Source organism: Pantherophis guttatus, chromosome 8 (assembly GCF_059756535.1).
Source record: "Pantherophis guttatus breed Tessera chromosome 8, ASM5975653v1, whole genome shotgun sequence".
NCBI lineage: Eukaryota > Metazoa > Chordata > Lepidosauria > Squamata > Colubridae > Pantherophis > Pantherophis guttatus.
Genome location: NC_142070.1, coordinates 4,209,474 through 4,232,892, shown reverse-complemented (window position 1 = coordinate 4,232,892; position 23,419 = coordinate 4,209,474). Strand labels below are relative to the sequence as shown.

The 23,419-nt window shown below is 44.2% G+C and overlaps 1 protein-coding gene across 3 annotated transcripts in view; it reads left to right on the top strand.

Annotated features, from left to right (window-relative positions):
* The window catches only part of RNF24 (ring finger protein 24), a 65,829-nt gene that overhangs the window by 19,319 nt on the left and 23,091 nt on the right, over window positions 1–23,419 (top strand). The window contains exon 1 of one of the 3 annotated variants that reach the window (XM_060687178.2): window positions 608–702. The exons of the other annotated variants lie outside the window; for them this stretch is intronic. Within the exon in view, the coding sequence (XP_060543161.1) occupies window positions 671–702 (32 nt within the window). The 5' untranslated portion in view covers window positions 608–670. Of the gene's footprint in view, window positions 1–607; window positions 703–23,419 lie in introns of those variants that run through there. 3 annotated transcript variants of the gene reach the window in all.

The window sequence follows — 23,419 nt, the reverse complement described above, 5'->3', positions numbered from 1 at the left end:
GTGCGCCTCGCAACCTGCCCTACTACGAGCATGCAGAAGAAATGGGCCTCCCGTAAATGGGGGGGGAAAAAAATAAGTCTCACCCCAAAAATAAGCCCTAGGGCAGGGATGGGCAAATGTGGCCCTTATACAACCTGTGGACTTCAACTCCCAGAATTCCTGAGCCAGCCAAGCTGGCTCAGGAATTCTGGGAGTTGAAGTCCAAAGGTCATGAAGGAGCCATATTTGCCCACCCCTGCCCTAGGGCTTATTTTGGGGCCCAAAAGAAAATAAGACCCGGTCTTATTTTCAGGGAAACACTGTGTGTAAAAAGAGTTCACAAGGTTCATTTAGGACTAGATAGTGGTCGTAAGACGAGGACTACTGTATTTTGGAAAACGCTGGCCGTTTTCTTGGATGCTTGAAGGCCGCAGACGGAGCCCTGTCTATCCGCGTCCACTCAGCTGGCTGCAACCCGTCCTGGAACAGATGTCCCCATCAGTCACCCTCGCATTGCTTGGTCAGGATGGGCCGGGCCGGTATTCATTTCCACTGCCGTCGGATTGCCTAGCCCTATTTCGCTCCTGCGGCCAGTGGGGTTGTGGGGGGGGGTTAGTAGAAGCGTCTCTCGGCTCTCGGCTCTGCGGTGCTTCTGGCGAGGTGGCCGCGCCGTTCGCTGGAAACCTCACCGATGTCCATCTCCATGCAAATGACCAACTTGCTGTAAGTCGTCCTTCGATTCTTGATCTCGGGGGGTTTTTTCCCCACCCTGGAAAGTCAATAAAACAAACTGGTGGGATGCTAAAAAAATTAAACTGGCCTGTGCTGGGATGAGTGAAGGGAAGTACACGCCACCGCGTTCCTTAACTGGGGGGAAAAATGTGCATGATGTAAAAGTTTCTTCGCCGTTTTATGAATTTTGCTTGCAAATAAGCGGTTTTGAAAAGCAGAAAAATCCTGGAGGTCCGTTCCTTTCAGTGGATTCTGCACAGGTAGTCCTCGGCTTACGGCCGCAAGGGAGCCCAATATTTCTGTGGTTGAAGTGAGACCTTTGTCCAGGGAGTCTTGCCCCCCATTTTACAACCTTTCTTGCCTCAGTTGTTCAGTGAATCGCTTAACCGGTTGTTAAGCGAATCTGGCTTCCCCGTTGCTTGTCAGAAGAAGGGTCGCAAAAGGGGATCGCGTGACCGCAGGACACTGCAACCGGTCGTAAGTATGAGCATCTGGATTTTGATCATTGTGATCACGGGGATACTGCCACGGTCGTAAGAGTGAAAAATAGATCATAAGACCCTTTTTTTCCCCCAATTCCGTTGGCAACGTCGAACGGTCACTAAAATGAAGCGTTGTAAGCCGAGGACTACCTGTGTTGGTTAAATTATTTCCGTATCCTCAACGTTTTGGAGACCAGTTGCAACAGCCTGCAATTTAAATTTTTAAATTTAAATTTTTAATTTGTGTGATTTTATAAATTGGGTGTTTTAATCTGTGTTTCGGCCAAAATATTTAATAATTTTAAGGGATTTTTTAATATTTGTATTATCTGTATTTTATCTTGGCTGTTCACCGCCCTGAGTCCTTCGGGAGTAGGGCGGTATAGAAATTTGATTAATAAATAAATAAATAAATTTCTTGAAAAGGTTGATGTGTTGAAGAATTTGGGGGCTTCTGGTGTACAATAACCTTTGTGCAGTTACGAGTGAATTGTGTATGTGGGTCTGGTTGCTTGGCTGATTCTGCAATTGCGGTGTCGCCCTTTCAATGGATTCGTGACCTACTGGATTTGTGTGTGTGCGTGTGTGTGTGTGTTTGACAGCGTGCAATCTATTGTGTTGAAGCCAAGACGGGTAAGACGTGTGACTGGTTTTGTGAATTCAGCTCAGCTTCTGAATTGTGTAGAACGGACTAGAAATTTGCCAGGCTGTCTTTGTCTTTCTGTGATGCCTTTTACGTGGGGTGGGCATGGGTCGTCCTTGTGCGGGGGGCATGTCAAACTTTGCTTTTTAACTTTTGGTGCTTGCAAAACCTCCCTGAGCACAAAAAAAAAATAAATAAAATAAAATTCAGATTTAACTATTTAGCTCTTCTTTCAAGCACCATGACTTTTCCTTAGGGAGGGCCTGGCGTTGACTTATTTATAAACACCGTTTTTTAATACCGTTTTCCTCATTAAAAGAATTGCAAATTCCCTTAAAGGCTGCATGTTTTCCATAGATTTATTTATTTATTTATTTATTTATTTATTCGCATTTCTATACCGCCCTTCTCCTTTCGGACTCAGGGCGGTGAACAGCCAGATAAAAAACATCTATACAAACATCAAATTTAGCCCTGCTCCTCATATTTATTTGATATTTTTTTATTTTTAAAAAAAACCCAATTTTTGTGCATTAATTCTCTTGTGTAACCTGGTCAGATAGGGCCCAATGGTAAATCTGGACGTTGTGTGCTTAAATAAGGACATTGATAATTAGAGCAGGGAAGTACACAAATTGTACCGAAATCTTACATGAGCTTTATAAGTGGGTCGGTTAACTCAGCCATGGAAATCCTATCATCAGAGCTTCAATGTTCTAGAGGAACATTAAGTGAGAGTGAAATAATGTCTAAAAATTAGAAGGAGTCTGGTAGCATCTTCCTTTTTTGATGAATCATTCATGGGATGGGATGGGATAGGATAGAGTAGAGTAGAGTAGAGTAGAGTAGAGTAGAGTAGAGTAGAGTAGAGTAGAGTAGAGGAATGGAATGGAATGGAATGGAATGGAATGGAATGGAATGGAATGGAATGGGTAGAGTAGAGTAGAGTAAGTTGGAAGTTGTGAGAACTTCATCACTGAAGGCTTTCAAGAAGAGACTGGACTGCCCTCTGTCTGAAATGGTGTAGGGTCTCCGGCTTGGACAGAGGGTTAGACTAGATGACCTACAAGGTCCCTTCCAACTCTGTTAATCTGTAAACGGTGGACAAAGGCATGAAGCAAGATCAGATGTTCTCCACGTTTGTCCCGGATGGGTTGTGTCTTCGTCGCCTAACGTTTCTGGATGGTTCTAAAATTCCTTTTGGGTTTTTCGCCGGACAAAATATGACTTACCAAGGAGAGGTATAAATAGGAAGCATCAAGCCCCACCCAAGAGAAGAATCTTAGATCTTGCTAGATCTCACTTCCATGAGTTGGGCCATCTTCGGATGTCCTCAGATTTCCTTGGACAGCAGGGTCTCCTCACCCAAGGCCGAAGGGTAAAACTTTGCTTGGATGGGGGGAGGCGGGCATCCATGCCCTTGGCATCTTTCCCAAGCATCCCGATAATGTCCATCAACGTCTCAGGCTACCTTGCAGATGGCCACAGTCCATCCCGGAGACCTTCTCGATGAGGTGTCCTCTGCTCACATTTAAAAAAAAAAACAAAATGGAAGAAGAATCCAGCTAGCTAAACCATAATCTCAGGGATCTGTAACCTTAATCTGTCCTCAATCTGCGCCACCAGGAAGGAGCCTGGTGGCGCAGCAGACTAAAGCACTGTTATTAACTGTTATTAACATCAAGCTGTCTGCAATTACTGTAAGTTCAAATCTCACCAGGCTCGAGGTCGACTCAGCCTTCCATCCTTTCTAAGGTGAGTAAATTGAGGACTCAGTTTGTGGGGGCAATAAGCTGACTTTGTATAAATATACAAAAGTATGAAGGCTATTGCTTAACGCACTGTAAGCCGCCCTGAGTCTCCGGAGAAGGGCAGCATATAAATCAAATTAAAAAAATAATAATCTACAACCGTTCCGTTTAGTGACCACTCGAAGATACAACCAGGCCTGGGGGGAAAAAGTGACTTAGGATTCCTCCTAAATCACAGCCATCACAGCAGCACCCATAAGTCGCACGATCAAAATTTGGGACGCTCAGGAACCAGCTAGTCTTCGACTTGTTCATTTAGCGACCGTTCAAAGTTATTTTGCTTGTCAGAAGGCCGCAAAAGGGGTTGACCGCAACCATCATAAATAGGAACCAGTAGTTGCCAAACGTTTGAATTTTGATCACAGCATCATGGGGGAAGCCGCTAAGGTCGTAACTGTGGAACACGGTCATAAGTCACTTTTTCCAGCGCCGTTGTGGGTGCAGCAAAATTTGACAAACTGACTACCTACAACGCCATGACCGCTTTGCTAAGATCATTCACTGGAAATTGTGCCAGAAGTTTGGATTTGAGTACAGCAAAAACCACTGGGAACATCAGGTTGAGGAAGTTTTAGAGAATGAGAAACTCAAGATCTTGTGGGACTTTAGGATTCAGACTGACAGGCACTTGGTCCACAACACACCTGACATAACAATAGTTGAAAAGAAAAAAGTATGGTTCATTGACATTGCAATACCTGGTGATGCACGGATTGAAGATAAGCAGCAAGAAAAAATCACAAAGTACCGGGACTTGCAAATTGAAGTTGAGCGACTGTGGAAAAAGAAATTGTGTGCTGTCCCGATTGTAATTGGAGCCCTTGGAGCAATACCCAAAGGGCGACCCCGCTATTTAGAAATTCTAAATTTGCCGGACTTGAACATTTTGACTCTACAAAAAACCACCTTACTCGGAACAGCTTACATCCTCCGACGATACCTTAACAGTTCCTAGGTCCTTGGTTAGGACTCGAGCTGCTGAGCTATTAACCAGCCTCAAAGGCTGTGAATCTCACCAAAGATTAAATAATAATAATAATAATAATAATAATAATAATAATAATAGTAATAGTAATAGTAATAGTAATAATAATAATACCTTAACAGTTCCTAGGTCCTTGGTTAGGACTTGAGCTGCTGAGCTATTAACCAGCCTCAAAGGCTGTGAATCTCACCAAAGATTAAATAATAATAATAATAATAATAATAATAATAATAATAATAATAATAATAATAATAATAATAATAATAATGTACTTGGTTGATACTTAGGATGCTGGCAGCAACCTGTATCTACCATTAGCACCAATATTTGTGATGCATTTTTGAATGTTCAGTTGTCTGAGTTTCATGTTTGATGAATAAAGTATATAATAATAATCCGATCTTAAAAAAATTCTCCCTCTCCATGCTGAAAATGTCACTCTTTGCTTTGTGTATATTATTATTATTATTATTATTATTATTATTATTATTATTATTATTATTATTATTATTATTATTATTATTTATTGGTTAATCTTTAGTGAGATTCACAGCCTTTGAGGCTGGTTAATAGCTCAGCAGCTCAAGTCCTAACCAAGGACCTAGGAACTGTTAAGGTATCGTCGGAGGATGTAAGCTGTTCCGAGTAAGGTGGTTTTTATTTAATTATTATTTATTTATTTTATTATTATTATTATTATTATTATTATTATTATTATTATTATTTACTTTATTCAATTGACTGTTTCATGTTTAATGAATAAAGTAAATAACAACACAACAACAACAACAACAATTATTAATAATAATAATAATAATAATAATAATAATAATAATAATAATATTATACACAAAGCAAAGAGTGACATTTTCAGCATGGAGAGGGAGAAAAGTTTTTAAGATCGGAGCTTCCCGAGCTGGTTTATTTTTAGCCACCTCGTTTCACCCGTTGAATAACAATTTAGAGCATGCCAGGCATGGCGATGTGGGGCAGATTTCTCTTTCTGTTCTGCTTAACAACCGCTGCCAAAAAAAAAAGGCATAAGATCAAGTTGAGTTTACAATCGTTAACGATGGACCCACTGGAGGTACAGTACTTGCGACCCAGGTTCAAATTCTCATGGTCGCCTCACAGTCCCCCTCACGGTCACGTGACTGACGGTACTTCAGGCCCCGGGCCGTGATCCAAAACCGTTGATTCGCTGAATGACTGTGTTGTTCGCTTAATGACCGCCACAAAAAAAACGGTTTAAAATTGTGACCGAACCACCCGCTTTGCAGCCGTCCCAAGTTACGACTGCGAAGGGCAAGCGCCGTTACGATCGTAACTCGAGGACTACCTGTAAACCTATGGATTCTTGATCAGTTCCAGAGAACTGGCCAGATGGTGTCTTTATTTATTTATTTATAAATTTAAAGGTAGGTAGATGTAGATTAGATAGATAGATAGATAGATAGATTGATTTGGGAAAATTGGCCAGTTTCTTTCTTTCTTTCTTTCTTTCTTTCTTTCTTTCTTTCTTTCTTTCTTTCTTTCTTTCTTTCTTTCTTTCTTTCTCTTTCTTTCCTTCTCTTTCTTTCCTTCTCTTTCTTTCCTTCCTTCCTTCTTTTTCTTTCTTTCTTTCTTCCCTCCTTCCTTCTGTCCTTCCTTCCCTCCTTCCTTCCTTTCTTTCCTTCTTTCCTTCTTTTTCTTTCTCTCTTTAGTCCTTCCTTCTTTCCTTCTGTCCTTCCTTCCCTCCTTTCTTCCCTCCCTCCCTTTCTTTCATCTTTTCTTTTCTGTCTTTCCTCCCTCTTCCTTTCCTTCCTTATTCTTCCTTCCTTCTTCCTTCTGTCCTTCCCTCCCTCCTTATTTCCTTCCTTCTGTCCTTCATTCCTTCATTCCCACCCCCTTCCTTCCTTCCTTTTTCTTTCTTTCTTTCTTTCTTCCTTCCTTCCTTTCTTCCTTCCTTTCCTTCCTTCCTTCCTTCCTCCCTCCCTCCCTCCCTCCCTCCCTCCCTCCCTTCCTTCTTTTTTCTTCATTTAAAAAAAGAAATTTGGGAGAATTGGGCAGTTTGATGTCCTTCCCATCGCAGCTATGAATTCAGAGTAACTGAAGTCCAGCCCGTTTTTGCAAGACCATCCCACCCCCTACCCATCAAGAAGGCTGGGGTATCGTAGAGTGACACTCATCTCTAGAACTTACAACCTGACTCGGTTTCCCTGTGCCACTCTGACCTTTTGAGAGTAATCTCTTTGGCCCCTGGCCCTTCAATGGCTCCAATGGGGGGGTGAGGGGTGGGATATCATTCCATTTAGAAGTATTTCGAGGTTCCAGTTACATAAAATACAGGAAAGGTGTAAAAATAGCTCCCTCAGTAACTCCGGGTGTCAATTGAACTAGGAGCCAAACGCCGTCTCCTTTTACAATGCTTTGCAGGCTTTTGATTGGCTGGCGGGGCTCCCCCTTAGTTTGAGTTTTCCAAAGTTGAAAAACTGGAGTCAAAGATTACTCAATCGGTTTAATTTTAACAAGCTGGGTTTGAGTTTCCTTCGCCTCCTAGCTTGGAAGAGAAAACCGACTTTACTTGCAGGCAAGGAACAAAAATCTCTTTCGTTATCAATCTGACACTGATTTGTGGATCAGCAGCCAGCAGATTAAAGAGATCCGTTTGCTCCACACCCCTCAATCCCACCAATCAGAGCTATGGAAAACACACAGAAATACACCTTGTGCCCATCGGCCCCAGTTAGGCGTAAATTCATCCGGGGCTTCCTTTTAATTCCTTCTTCCAAGCAACAGCACAACGAATTACTCCTCCACTGGTTGCATTAAATATGAAGTATCCTATGCAGGGGATTTCCAGGTGCTTTTAACCATGATTAATTTGCAAGCTTTGTTTGTTTGTTTTTTTTAGTCACCACGGGCATCTCGGGCTGATTGATTTCTGTATCGTTTTCCAAGCTCAGAACACTTTACAGTAAAAAGAGAAAAAACATGGTCTTTAAAATTCGTATAATAACCTAGATATAGAAAACAACTGCTTGTATAAAAATGCAAACAGGGAATTCAAACACATTTGCTGATCAACTAAATAGGGATTTCGGAGGGCCAAAGCAAGGAGCATAAAAATATGTACGGATATACAGGTATTCCTTGACTTACGACCTCAGTGGAGTCCAAAATTTCCTGTTGTTAATATGAGACATTTGTTAAGTGAGTTTTGCTCCCATTTTACGACCTTTCTTGCCACCGTCGTTAAGTGAGTCACACGGTTGTTAAGTGAATCTGGCTTCCCCATGGTCTTTGCACGCCAGAAGCTCGCAAAAGGGGAATCACGTGACCCCGGGACACTGCGACCGTCATAAATACGAGCAGAGTGGCCAAGCGTCTGAATTTTTATCAGGTCACCACGGTGAATGCTGCAACGGTTATAAGCAGGGGTGGGCTACGAGGCTTCGCAGGGGTTCGGGAGAACCTCTGGCTAAGATTCTGTGCAGTTCGGAGAACCCCCAAATCCCACTCCTGGCTGGCCCCGCCCATCCTGCCCCTCCCACGAGTCCCCACGCGGCCCATTTTGGATGCAGGTAAGTGCAAGGCACACATGGAGGCTCAGGGAGGGGGAAAAACTGGCCTACCGGAAGTTCGGGGAAGCCAGAAACAGGCCCATTTCCAGCCTCCAGAGGGCCTCTGGAGCCTGGGGAGGCCGTTTTCGCCCTCCTGGAGGCTCAAGGAAAGCCTCCGGAGCCTGGGGAGAGCAAACCCCCCACCTGATGATGTTACCTACAGTAGTGGCCAAAATTGTGGAAACCTTTTGGGAAAAGTGTATTTTTGAGGTTTGATGGCTAATAACATCCCTTTTGGGGGGGGGGGGTCAATATAATCCTATTCCACTGCTGGAATGGCCTGGGAATAGCCCAGACCTTCAACCAATTGGAAATCTATGATTCTGACTGAAACTTGTTGGACAGAAGCGACCCAGCAATAAAACCCAGTTAATAGAAGCCATCATTCCATCTTGGTTTCACATTAGAACAGCTGCAGAACTAAAAGATTTGGTTCACTCCATGGGAAGACGTTGTAAGGCCCTAATTCGTGCTAAAGGTTACCCAGTTTTAACTGACATGAGGATCATTTTTGTATATCTCGTTTTTTTCTACGTGTTTTACTTCTTTATACTGTAACTGCCCTACTAACAGCAAATCCTTCATAAAAGTTGTTGCATTACATTTTTGATTAAATGATTTTTCCACTGATATATAATTTTATGGTACTACTCCAAGAAAAAGTGGTGTTATTAGCTAGTTTTAGAAAATACACTTTTCCCAAAAGGTTTCCACAATTTTGGCCACTACTCTACTTTGGTAATGATACATCTGCAAGAAAACCGCCGACCTCTCAGAGACCACCCAGGACCCCCTAGATAGAGTTTCTCCAGGACTATCAGCAGCAGAAATAGCTGGAAATGTGATTTCTGCAGAATTTAAGATCCAGGAACTTGCAAAATGCTTCCCTTCCACTTAGGGATCTGCGAGTCTTGCATTCTGAAAAACTGATTTTTCAAGTGGAATCAAAACCTCTGTTCCTTTGATAAGGAGAAAGAGAGAGACAGGATTGGGGGTTTTTTTGGGGGGGGTGGGGAAATAAGGAAGAGGATGTAGCAAGGAAATGGTACCCAGTTGTATAGCCGGCTAATCGGAAGAAGGTGAATTTGGGATTCAATTCAACCAATGGGGTGGGATGGGAATCAGCTGCCTGGGCAATTCCCAGCAAAAGAATTGATTGTAATTTATTATAAATGACTGTGAGCAGCTTAGTGGCTTGCCAGGCAGTGGAGAAGTGAAAGCAAAAACACAGCTGGAGAAATTGCCTTTTCCATCACCGGGTCAGAAAAGCAAAGAAATGGAAAGTGGAACAACAAGGGAAGGGAGGCAGTTTAGAGGAGGAGGGAAGAGGCTGGGGTTGGGGAAGGAGAAAAATCCATCTATCCCATCATTCTGGAGAGAAGGAAGGAGATAGTTAAGGGAAGGAGGGAGACAGAGAAAAAGGAAAAGAAAGAAGGAGAGGAGAGGGAAAGAAAGGAAGAAAAGAAGGAAAGGGAAGGAAGGAAGGAAGACAGAAAAAGAAAGAAAGATTCAAGATCAAGGGAGGTACTAATACCACTCTATAAAGCCTTAGTAAGACCACACCTAGAGTACTGCATCCAGTTTTGGTGGCTACGATGTAAAAAAAGATGTGGAGACTCTAGAAAGAGTGCAGAGAAGAGCAACCAAGATGATTAAGGGACTGGAGGCTAAAACATACGATGAAGGGTTGCAGGAACTGGGCATGGCTAGTCTAGTGAAGAGAAGGACCAGGGGAGACAGGAGAGCATCTTCCAATATTTGAGGGGCTGCCACAGAGAGGAGGAAGGAGGTCAAGCTATATTCCAAGGCACCCGAAGTCCAGAAAAGGAATAAAGGATGGAAACCAAGGAGAGATTCAACCTGGAAATAAGGAGAACTTTTCTGACAGTGAGAACAATCCACCGATGGAACTGAAGTTTCCTTCCGAAGTTGTGGGAGCTTCATCAATGGAGACTTTCAAGAAGAGACTGGACTGCCCTCTGTCAGAAACTGTGTAGGGTCTCCTGCTTGGGCGGAGGGTTGGACTAGATGACCTACAAGGTCCCTCCCAACTCTTGTTATTCTGTTACTTACAACATTTTTTCCCCTCCAAAACTATTGAGAAGGGAGGGGAGAGAAAAAGGGAGCACCGTCCCGCTGGTGACCTAAGTCCTCTTGGCTAATCTGTCACTTGGAGACCTCCCTCCTCGCCGACATTTTGTCATTTGAGCTGAAGGGTGTTGCAACTTCCAAGGTTTCGTTTCCAAGGCAGATCGAAGCTCAGCTCTATCTCCGTTTGAAGGATAAAGAGATGCTGGAATGGAACTTGGCCTAATGGAGGGGGGTGGTCTTTTATCAAGGAGGGCCCCCTCCACCTTCTGTGCTGCAGCTGCCAAAAAGGCTAATAGACTTCCATTATGCCTCAAGTGAGGAAGTGTTTCTTTGACCATGGCAACTTTAAGATATGTGGACTTCAGCTCCCAGAATTCCCCATTCAGCTCCTAGATTTCCACATTCAGTTCTCAGAAATCCCCATTCAGCTCCCAGAAATCCCCATTCAGTTCCTAGAATTCCCCATTCAGGTCCCAGATTTCCACATTCAGTTCTCAGAAATCCCCATTCAGTTCCTAGAATTCCCCATTCAGGTCCCAGATTTCCACATTCAGTTCTCAGATTTCCACATTCAGTTCCCAGATTTCCACATTCAGTTCCCAGATTTCCTCATTCAGCTCCCAGAATTTACTATCATTTCGCATATTTTCCCATTCAGCTCCCAGAATTCCACATTCAGTTCTCAGATTTCCCCATTCAGCTCCCAGAATTCACCATTCAGATCCCAAAATTCCCCATTCGGCTCCCAGAATTCCCCAGCCAGCAGAATTCTGGGATCTGAAGTCCACATATCTTAAAGTTGCCATGGTTGAGAAACACGGAACAAAAGGATTGTTCCCAGGAAGTGATAGTACCGCTTTGTCATGCCTTCGTGTAAGACCACCTTCGGAATACAGGAAGTCCTCAACTTAAGACCACAATTGAGCCCCACATTTCCGTTGCTAAGCAACACAGTTACGTGAGTTTTGCCCCCTTTTTTTGCCACGGCTGTTAAGCGAATCCCTGCAGTTGTTAAATAAGTAACCAGGTCGTTAAGCGAATCTGGCTTCCCCATTGACTTTGTTTGTCGGAAGGTCGCAAAAGGGGATTGCGTGACCCCCGGGACACTGCAACCGACATAAGTACATGCCAGTTGCCAAGCATTTGAATCTTGTTCACGTGCTGCAACGGTTATACAAAATGTGAAAAGCAGTCAGAAGTTAACTTCTTTCCGTGCTGTTATAACCGGTCACTAAATGAATGGTTATAAGTTGAGGATTATTTGTATTGAGTCCAGTTGTGGTCACTGTGATACAAAAAAGATGCTAAGACCTTAGTAAGAGTGCAGAGAAGAGCAGCAAAGAGGATTAGGGGTCCGGAGGCTGAAATGTACAATGTCCGGTTAAGGGTAACTAGGTTTACAAAGAGAAGGACTAGGGGTGACATGATTAGCAGTCTTCCAATATTTGAGGGGCTGCCCCAAAGACAAGGGGGTCCACCTATTCCCCAAAGCACCCGAAGGCAGGACAAGAAACAACGGATGGAAACTAATCAAGGAGAGAAGCAACTTAGAATTAAGGAAGGACGTCTTAGAAGAATTAGCCAGTGGAACAGCTTGCCACCAGAAGTTGTGGGTGCTCCATCACTGGAGATTTTCTTTTTTTGAAAAAAGTTTTTTATTTTTAAACCAAACTTAAAACATAAACCAATTATCATCCATTACAATTACAGAAAGTGTATTGATCGGTTACAAATCTTTTGTGCTTAATCCTCTATCCAACATTCTCTTATTTAACAGTTTATTACATTATTATTCTCATTTACCAATTATTTGACAATAGCTTATCCTCCATAAGGGAAATGAACCCCTCTTTATATATTTTATTATTTTATCCATTTCATGTTTCATATTTCATTTCCATGCTTTCTTGTCTAAAATAAATCCCATATCAAATAATATTGTTTGTCTTCCTGTTCCCTAATTTCAAATGTCAATTTACTCATTTCAGCACACTCCAAAATTTTCTTAATAACGTCGTCATTCCCTCTAAGGGAAATTAGAGATCATCCAGTCCAACCCCCACCCCCTCTGCTTAACTGCAATCAACCCGAACTGAGCCGAATTGATTATACAATCTTTTGACTATCCGCTGGATATCCTTTTTCTCTAAAAACACCCGTTGTGACAATACGCACAACGCATAGTGGATTTTTTTTTCTTTTTTTTTTTTTAAAAAAAAATCTGTCTTGGCTATTTCCTGCATGCAAGCCAGACTTGCGTCTTTGGAAATGACTCACAATGTTTACAAATACTCAGATGACAATGGTGTGCAGTGTTTGTGTGGAGGGGTGTGTGTGGAGGGGTGTATTCAGTGCTAAGTTTTGTGGCCCCCAAATGACAACTGTTGTTTGTTTTGATCCTGGCTGGTTGAGTATTTGTGTTTCCGGGTGTCTCTGAGGCAATTCATAAATTACAGACACACAAACAACCAAACACAAACACACACAGACTCACAAACACACCCCTCCAGTGTTTTCCCAACGATGCAACGAGCGAAGCAAGCTGAGGCTGAAAAGGGTTCGATTGGCACTAGGTGCAAGATTGTAGTTGGGAAGGAGAGATTTACTCCTACGTGTAACGTCGTTGAAGGAGGAAAAAAGGAAGCGGATAGCCCTTTTATTTTATTATTTTAAATGCATTTTATTGGAAGAGATTGGACAGCCAATTTGCCTGGAACGGTCTAGGGCCGTGATGGCGAGCCTATGGCACGGGTACCACAGATGGCACACGGAGCCATATCAGTGGGCACGCGAGCGTTGCCATAGCTCAGCTCCAGCACGCATGTGTGCATTGGCCAGCTGATTTTTGGGCCTTTCAGGCCTACCGGAAGTTGGGAAATGGGCTGTTTCCGGCCTCCAGAGGGCCTCTGGGTGGGTGGGGAAGGCCGTTTTTGCCCTCCCCAGGCTCCTAGAAAGCCTCTGGAGTCTGGGGAGGTCTAGGGCAGTGATGGCTAACCTTTTTGCCGTCACGTGACAAAAGCAGGGGTCACACGGGGGGGGAGGTTGTTTGCTTGCGTGCCCACACCTATAATTCAATGCACCCTCCCCCCCCACATATGCAACACCCCCTGCGCTCCCCCTGCTTTTGGCCCGTGATGGCACAGCGGGCCTGTTTCTCACCCTCCCCAGGCTCCAGAGGGTTTCTAGGCGCCTGGGGAGGGCAAAAACAGCCTTCCCCAACTCCCCCGGAGGCCGGAAATGGCCTGTTTCCTGACTTCCGGTGGGCCCAGAAGGCCCGAAACTCAGCTAGGGCAATCCTCGCACGCCATAGGTTCACCATCACGGGTCTAGGGTTTCCTGCTCAAGCAGGGGGTTGGACTAGATGACCTCCAAAGTCCCTCCCAACTCTGGTTATTCCGCGTTCTGTGGAAGACAGAATGGAGTTGGCTGAGCGGCATATCGCAGAGAATCTTAAACCGATCCGGGAGTGACTGGTTACTAATCCCATATAAATTTGTTTAATAAATTAAAATAAATAAATAATTCAGTGAATTCTGATCCTAGCCCAGGTGTGCACGGATGCCAGTTCAGCCTTGCCTGCTCCTTTAACCGGCCTGGTGATAAATATAACCAAAGCCCTACTGAGCTGGGATCCAAGACAAATCTTTCAACCGCTGTTAGGCCTCGGCCCTTCCTTCCCGGCAGGTGACAGTTGCCAAGTTAAAAAATAGCAGAGGTTGAAATCGCAACCAGCTGGGGCCTCAGCGTTGAACTTTCCCCTTCTTTAAATAACACCCACCAGCATTCCTCAGCCTTTGGGTCACTCGTTTTGGAAACAAGATGCCATACATACACCCTCCCTCCCTCCAAATTCTGCTTTGCAGCTTTCCTTTTTCCTCTTCTCTTCTCTTCTTCTCTTCTCTTTCTCTTTCTCTTCCCTTCCCTTCCTCTTCTCCTCCCCTCTTCCTCCTCTTCCCCTTCTTTTCCCCTTCTCCCCTTCTCTTTTCCCTTTTCCCCTCTCATTCTTTCTCTTCCCCTCCCCTCCCTTCTCCTCCTCTTCTCCTTCTCCTCTTCTCCCTTTTCCCCTTCTCCCCCTTCTTTCCTTTTCTCTCCTCCCCACCCTTCTCATTCTCTTCTCTTTCTCTTCTCCTTCTCCTCTTTCCCTCCCCTCTCTCCCTCTTGTCTCCCCTAGTCATGTCTCCCCTATCATGTCTCCCCTAGTCCTTCTTTTCAGAAGGAAAAGGGGAGGGAGGGAGGAAAGGAAGGAAGGAAAAGGGAAGGAAGGAAGGAAGGAAAGAAGGAAAAAGGAAGCCCGCCAGCTTGGAAAAGAGAAAAGACTGATTCCCTCAAATGAGAAAGTCACTCTCATTTTATTTCATTTTACATTTTACTTTTTTTATTTTATTATTTATTTATTTATTTATTTTTATTTATATGCCGACCTTCTCCGGAGACTCAGGGCAGTTTACAATGCGTTAAGCAATAGCCTTCATATTTTTGTATATACCTGCTTAGTAGGGCTTTTGCCCCCCCCTCCAAGCGGTGTTCTTTTTTATACAAAGGCAGCTTATTGCCCCCACAATCCGGGTCCTCATTTTATCTACCTCGGAAGGATGGAAGGCTGAGTCAACCTTGAGCCTGGTGAGATTCGAACTCGCAGTAATTGCAGGCAGCTGGCAGCTAAGTGCTACTTTAACAGCAGTTTTTAGTCCGCTGCCCCACCAAGGCTCTCTCTTCCTCTCCTCTTATCCTTTTCTCCTCCCCTTCTCTTCCCTTTCCCTCTCTCCTTCTCTTCCCCACTCCTTCCCTTCCTTTCTACCCCTTTCTCTTCTCTTCCCCTCCCCTCCTTTCCCCTTCTCTTCCTCCCCTTCCCCTCCTTTCTTCCTCTCTCCTCTCCTTTCTTCCTCTTTTTCTTCTCTTCCCTCCCCTCCCCCTCTCTTCCTCATTCTTCTTCTTTCCCATCCTTCTCTCCTCTTCTCTTTTCTCTCCTCTCCTTTCTTTCTTCCTTCCCCTCAATTAATTTTATTCACTTTTTGTCTGCATTAAAAGGCTTTTTTGCCTTGATATAAAATTCGCCAGTTGGGGGAAAATGCTACCAAACCACAGTCAGTTCTCTTTTCCAATTGTTGGGGGGGGGTCCCATTCTGTAATCTCCCACACACAAGAGAAACTTTTTAAAAACTTCCCAAATCACCCCAGATTTTAACAGACGAGAACGTATGGGGGTAAATCGAGATGCAGTGAGATTTGTGTTTCTTTGGCCTTGATAGCAGAACTCTTATTTTCAGATTAATTTAATTTGAGTAATCTGCTGGTGCCTACCTTTATTCCCCTTATAGCAGGGGTCTCCAACCTTGGCAACTTTAAGCCTGGAAGACTTCAACTCCCAGAATTCCCCAGTTGAATTCTGGGAGTTGAAGTCCTCCAGGCTTAAAGTTGCCAAGGTCGGGAGACCCCTGCCCTATAGGACCCAAGATAACGGAAAATTTCAGATCTGAAAGCAATTGAAATTATTCACAATAAGTAACTAAAAGGACATTTCTTCTTGCAAATCCCTTATATAGTTGGCCCTAGTTTTCCTAACCCCCTCTTTCTGGCATCCTACAAGGGAAACTTTAAAGAATGGGGCACATTGGCTAAAAAACCCCCTTGGAACTTTTCCCAAGGAAACGGCTTCTGGTGAAAAATCCTCTGGAAATTTCCATTCATTTCGGGCCGCCCATGGAATTTTCTCTCTGGGTCACAGTTCCTCTTTTGCCCGAGTGTCATATTTCTCCAGAATTTGGCTTAGAAAAGTGGTTTCCTAATCCAGCATTTCTCAAGCTTGACAACTTTACAATGGATGGACTTCAACTCCCAGAATTTTCCCGCCAGCATGCTGGCTGGGGAATTCTGGGAGTTGAAGTCCACACTTGCTGACTGAAAAATTCTGGGACTTGGAATCTACAAGTGCTGGCTAGGGAATTCTGGGAGTTGAAGTCCACACTTGCTGACTGAAAAATTCTGGGACTTGGAATCTACAAGTGCTGGCTGGGGAATTCTGGGAGTTGAAAGCCACGTTGGCTGAGGAATTCTGGGAGTTGAAGTCCACACTTGCTGACTGAAAAATTCTGGGATTTGAAATCTACAAGTGCTGGCTGGGGAATTCTGGGAGTTGAAAGCCACGTTGGCTGAGGAATTCTGGGAGTTGAAGTCCACACTTGCTGACTGAAAAATTCTGGGACTTGGAATCTACAAGTGCTGGCTAGGGAATTCTGGGAGTTGAAGTCCACACTTGCTGACTGAAAAATTCTGGGACTTGAAATCTACAAGTGCTGGCTGGGGAATTCTGGGAGTTGAAGTCCACACTTGCTGACTGAAAAATTCTGGGACTTGGAATCTACAAGTGCTGGCTGGGGAATTCTGGGAGTTGAAAGCCACGTTGGCTGAGGAATTCTGGGAGTTGAAGTCCACACTTGCTGACTGAAAAATTCTGGGACTTGAAATCTACAAGTGCTGGCTGGGGAATTCTGGGAGTTGAAAGCCATGTTGGCTGAGGAATTCTGGGAGTTGAAGTCCACACTTGCTGACTGAAAAATTCTGGGACTTGAAATCTACAAGTGCTGGCTGGGGAATTCTGGGAGTTGAAAGCCACATTGGCTGAGGAATTCTGGGACTTGGAGTTCAGATATGCTGGCTGGGGAATTCTGGGAGTTGAAGGATCCAGATTGTTGGGGGCAATATGCTATTTAGTATACTGACTTTGGTATAAGCCGCCCAGAGTCCTCGGAGAATGGACGGCATAGAAATATAAATAATAAATAAATAAATAAATCCACACTTTCTGACTAGGGAATTCTGGGACTTGGAGTTCAAACATCCTACCTGGGGAATTCCGTGAGTCAACATGAGTGAGTAGGCAGCTATATAAATTTTTCAAACAAACAAGCAAATAAATAAATAATCTGGGAATTGAAGTCGACATATGTTAGCTGAGGACTTCTGGGAGTTGAAGTTCAAACACGTTGGCTGAGGGATTCTGGGAGTTGAAGTCCACTTATTCTGGCTGGGGAATTCTGAGAGTTGAAAGCCAATACCTAATGACCGGGGAATTCTGGGACTTGAAGTCTACTGCCCTAATTCATCCTGTTTGCCATCTTCCCTCATAAAAGTTTTGGTAATGAACATTTTTTTTTTTTTTGCTAAAGGGGGAAATAGACGAAAAGTGGTGAATATAAAAACTTAACGGAAAGCCAAAAAAAGGAAGAAACTCCCTAGAAGAGGCCCTTTTAATGCACTGGGTGCCAAGTGTGGGTTGTTAATGGCCCTGGAGCTGCTTCACAGACCACCAGTTCCTCCCGTTCCATCATTAGACACGGAAAAAAGACTTTCAGGGCCAAAGGATCCCGAATTCAACTTTGAAATTTCCAGTATAATGCGACAAAAAGGAAGATTGTCTATTGTGTCAAACGCTTAATTGATGGAAGCCTTGTTCTGCATTCTTGAATCTAAGTAGAGAAGGAGGCCTTTGCAAAATTCTCTCGGCTTGGCAACTACTAGAGGCAGTCATGCAAGATTTTTGGATAGGAAAAACCAGCAGGAATTTTCAGGGTTGTGGGAAATTGGAAATATATTTTGGAGAAAGCAATGAAATTCTTCTTGCATTGCTCCCCCAGGGGATTGTCTGGATAGGTCCATGTACTCATTAGAATTTCTTTTCCTTCCCTTTCCCTTTCCTTTCTTCCCCTTCCTCTCCTTTTCCTATCTTCCTTTCCTCCCTTCCCTTCTTCCTTTCTTTTCCTTTCCTTTCCTTTCCTCCCTCTTTTCTATCTTCTTTTCCTCCCTCTTTTTTTCCTTCCCTTCCCCCTTCCTTTTCTCTTTCCTTTCCTCCCTCTCTTCCTTTCAGTTCCTTTCCTCCCCTTTCCCTTCCCCTTCTTTCCTATCTTCCCTTCCTCCCTTCCCTTCTTCCTTTTCTTTTCTTTCCTTTCCTCCCTCTTTCTTCTCTATCTTCCTTTCCTCCCTTCCCTTGTCCCTTTCCTCCCTCTCTTTTCTATCTTCCTTTCCTTCCTCTTTTCTTCCTTCCCTTCCCCCTTCCTTTTCTCTTTCCTTTCCTCCCTTTTCTTTCTTTCCTTTCCTCCCTTCCCTCTCTTCTCCCTTTCCTTTCCCCTTTCCTTAATTATAAATGGTTAGAAACCAGCAGTCAACAAGAGCATGTGCGGAGTGGAGGACATGCCTACCGCAGTTCCACAAACCTACATTTTTGCAAAGCGGACTCCGTAGGCATAACTTTCCCAACGTTGTCATCGGTAGCAACAGCTGTGCGAGAAGTACAGTGATGCATGACGCACACACACAGGCATCTCCTGGTGTTAACTCTCCTCTTGTCAAAGTCCTCGTCTCCAAAGTCCTAGCCCTCCCCCCCCCCCAATTTTCTTCCCACAATAGTGTCCACGTGGCTCGGCCATCCATTTGCCGAACTCACAGCTTACCCCAGCTTTCTCTCTCTCTCTCTCTCTTTCTCTTTCTCTCTCTCTCTTTTTTTTTTTTGCTCTGGATTCAATCCAAAACATTAGCAACAGAGATATATTTGGTTCCTCGGCTAATCGGGATTTTAAAGATATTAATAAACTCCCCAAACAGCAGAGATAGCCAGTTGCAAACTCTGGGAATGGCCTAGAAAACGTTGGAAGAATAATCTTAGAAATGCAGAGGGCGTACCGTTGGCATGGAACCAAAAAAACTGCTGCTTCTTATCTGCCGAAAATGAAACTTTCCAAAGTTTATTGTCTTTGGAGTTTGTCACAGCTGCTCTGAGCTGTTTTGAGCTTATCAGTCGTTCTCAGTGTGTTCCGAGAATCGAAAGATTGGAAAAGGGAGCCCAGAGGCCATCCAGTCCAACCCCCCCGGCTCGGGGCAGGATCTGCACATACAAAGCAGGGATATTGTTTTCTAGATTCCCCTGTTTTTAAAGCTGTGGTAAGGGAACTTTTAAGGACTTTTATGAAGCAGCCTATTCTGACAGTGGGCAATTCTTAAGGTTCTTTTCTTTCTTTTGTTTTATCATTGTTTTATTTATTTGTATTCTGCCTTTCTTATCTTTACAAACAATCCAAGGAGGGGAACAGATCCCACATACCTTCCTCCTCTTATTTTCCCTATAACAGCAAACTTGTGAGGTGGGCTGGGCTGAAAGAGAGGGACTGGCCCTCTGGTAACCCAGCTGGCTTTCATGACTAAGGCTGAACTAGAACTCACCAACTCCTGGTGACGGGCCGAAAGTAATTTGGCCAGCTTTTATTCTTAAGGCAGGACTCGAACTCCCCATCTCCTGGTGATTGGCCCAAAGTCACCCAGTCGGTTTTCATGCCTAAAGTGGGACTAGAACTCACCGTCTCCTGGTGATTGGCCCAAAGTCCTCCAGCCAGCTTTCCTGCCTAAGGCAGGACTAGAACTCACCGTCTCCTGGTGATTGGCCCAAAGTCACTCAGCCAGGTTTATGTCTAAAGAAGGACTAGAACTCACCGTCTCCTGGTGATTGGCTGAAAGTCATCTAGCCACGTTTATGCCTACAGAGGGACTAGAACTCACTGTCTCCTGGTGATTGGCCCAAAGTCCTCCAGCCACTTTTAGTCTAAAGAGGGACTAGAACTCACCGTCTCCTGGTGATTGGCTGAAAGTCATCTAGCCACGTTTATGCCTACAGAGGGACTAGAACTCACTGTCTCCTGGTGATTGGCCCAAAGTCCTCCAGCCACTTTTAGTCTAAAGAGGGACTAGAACTCACCGTCTCCTGGTGATTGGTCCAAAGTCCTCCAGCCAGCTTTCCTGCCTAAGGCAGGACTAGAACTCACCGTCTCCTGGTGATTGGCCCATAGTCACTCAGCCAGGTTTATGTCTAAAGAAGGACTAGAACTCACCGTCTCCTGGTGATTGGCTGAAAGTCATCTAGCCATGTTTATGCCTACGGAGGGACTAGAACTCACTGTCTCCTGGTGATTGGTCCAAAGTCCTCCAGCCACTTTTAGCCTAAAGAGGGACTAGAATTTACCGTCTCCTGCTGATTGGCCCAAAGTCCTCCAGCCAGCTTTCTCTGCCTAAGGCAGGACTAGAACTCACCGTCTCCTGGTGATTGGCCCAAAGCTGCTTAACGACCACTGTGCCCACTTAATGATGGCAGCACTCACTTAAATGACCTCCACCTAAAAAGTCATATCAGTTTCTGCTTGGACTTGTGACCTTCAAAATTCAACAGTGGAAATTCCAGGCTCTGTTACAGTCGAAAGCCGAGGACTCTCTCTGTACACGAAACCTACCATATGGCAGGTTTTTCTGGAACCCTGACACCATATTTCTTCCCCATATCGTCTCTTCTGGAGGTCAAACATATCGAAATCCTTTCATTGTTCCTCATGGTTCCCCTTTTTTTTTCCATGTCTTTCTGGACGCTGGGGGTGTCCAGAACTGGCACAGTTTTGCAAGAGGCAACTGACCGAGGCAGTTGCTTCTCAGGATCTGGCTTCCGCCTTCCTGTTAATACATCTCAAAATAGTATCCGCCTTTTTAGCGCACAGAAATCGTTCGGTGGCCTCGTGTTCAAACCTAAAGCCACCTATTATCTTTATTCATTAAACATGAAACTCAAGTCAACTGAACATTCAAAAATGCATCACAAATACCTTTAGCACCATGACTGGGGCTAATGGTTGATACGGGTTGCTGCCAGCGTCCTAGGGATCAACCAAGTACCTTCTTAAGATGTACGATGTTCCGAGTAGCGCAGTTTTTTTGCAGTTCCGCTGGTGTTATTGCAATTTGCTGATGTGTTTTATAAAATTCTTGGACATGGTACCAAGTGCCCTGATGACAATGGGTATCACTGTGACATGTTTCATCCATAGCCGTGTAGTTTCGATGGCCAGGTCGTGATAGTTCATGATTTTTTCCAGTTCTTTTTCTTTGACCCTGGCATCTCCTGGTACCGCGATGTCAATAAATTGTACGTTTAGGTTTTCGACAACTGTGATATCTGGTGTGTTGTGTTCCAAGTAATGATCTGTCTTCTTCTTCTTCTTCTTCTTCTTCTTCTTCTTCTTCTTCTTCTTCTTCTTCTTCTTCTTCTTCTTCTTCTTCTTCTTCTTCTTCTTCTTCTTCTTCTTCTTCTTCTTCTTCTTCTTCCTCCTCCTCCTCCTCTTCCTCTTCCTCTTCCTCTTCCTCTTCTTCATGTTCCAAGTGATGATCTGTCGTCTTCTCCTCCTCCTCCTCCTTCTTCTTCTTCTTCCTCCTCTTCCTCTTCTTCTTGTTCCAAGTGATGATCTGTCGTCTCCTTCTCCTCCTCCTCCTCCTCCTCCTCCTCCTCTTCTTCCTCTTCCTCTTCCTCTTCTTCATGTTCCAAGTGATGATCTGTCGTCTTCTTCTCCTCCTCCTCCTCCTCCTTCTTCTTCTTCTTCCTCCTCTTCCTCTTCTTCTTGTTCCAAGTGATGATCTGTCGTCTCCTTCTCCTCCTCCTCCTCCTCCTCCTCCTCCTCCTTCTTCTTCTTCCAAGTGATGATCTGTCTTCTTCTTCTTCCTCCTCCTCTTCCTCTTCTTCTTGTTCCAAGTGATTTGTCGTCTTCTTCTCCTTCTTCTTCTTCTCCTCCTCTTCCTCCTCCTCCTCCTCCTCCTTCTTCTTCTTCCAAGTGATGATTTGTCTTCTTCTTCTTTTCTTCTTCTTCCTCTTCTTCTTGTTCCAAGTGATGATCTGTCGTCTTCGTCTTCTTCTTCTTCATCTTCATCTTCTTCTTCCTATTATTATTATTATTATTATTATTATTATTATTATTATTATTATTATTATTATTATTATTATTATGGCGTATTTTCTGGTTAGGTGTTATTTTGGGGAAAATACGGTACTAAATGCATCCATCTGGCTGACAACCTTAACTGGGTCTTATTTTGGGGGGTAGGGCTTATATTACGAGCATCCTGAAAAAAATCATGCTAGGGCTTATTTTCTGGTTGGGTCTTATTTTTGGGGAAATAGGGTAGTAGATTTCCAAGGTCCAAGGCAGGACAAGAAGCAACGGTGGATGGAAAGTAATCAAGGACAGAAGCAACTTTAGAACTAAGGAGAAATTTCCTGACAGTGTGAACAATTAATCAGCGGAACAGCTTGCCACCAGAAGTTGCAAATGCTTCAACACTGGAAGTTTTTAAGAAGAGATTGGACAACCATTTGTCTGAAGTGATAGAAGGTTTCCTGCCTGAGCAGGGGGTAGGACTAGAACAGTATTTCTCAACCTTGGTAGCTTGAAGTTGGGTGGACTTCAACTCCCAGAATCCCCCAGCCAGAAGATCTCCAAGATCCCTGTGGTGGTTAAGTTAGTAACATGGTTGTTAAGTGAATCCGGCTTCCCCCTTGACTTTGCTTGTGAGAAGGTCGTAAAAGGGGATCGCGTGACCCCAAAACGGTCATAAATGTGAGCCCATTGCCAAGCATCTGAATTTTGATCACGTGACCCTGGAGAATGCAGCAACGGCCGTAAGTGTGAAAAATGGTCATAAATTGCTTTTTTTCGATGTCGTAACTTTGGATGGTCGCTAAATGAACTGTTGTGAGTTGAGGATTACCTGTAATTGGCCCTTTGGCTCTCCGTAAGAAGATATCTCCATGTTAGCTGGCAGAGTTGTCTTGTGCATTATTTATTAAGCAGGTTGTATTTTTCATGCTTACTTCATTCCTCCTCTTCCTCTTCCTCCTTTTTCTCTTCTCCTCCTCCTCTTCCTCCTTTTTCTCTTCTTCCTCCTCCTTCCCCTCCTTCCCCTCCTCTTCCTCCTTTTTCTCTTCTTCCTCCTCCTTCCCCTCCTCTTCCTTTTTCTCTTCTTCCTCCTCCTTCCCCTCCTCTTCCTCCTTTTTCTCTTCTTCCTCCTCCTTCCCCTCCTCTTCCTAATTTTCCTCCTCTTTCTCTTCTCCTCATTCCCCTCCTCTTTCTCCTCCTCCTTTTCTCTTCTTACTCATTCCCCTCCTCCTTTTTCTCTTCCTCCTTCCCCTCCTCTTCCTAATTTTCCTCCTTTCTCTTCTCCTCCTCATTCCCCTCTTCTTTCTCCTCCTCCTCCTTTTTCTTTTTCCTCATTCCCCTCCTCCTTTTTCTCTTCTC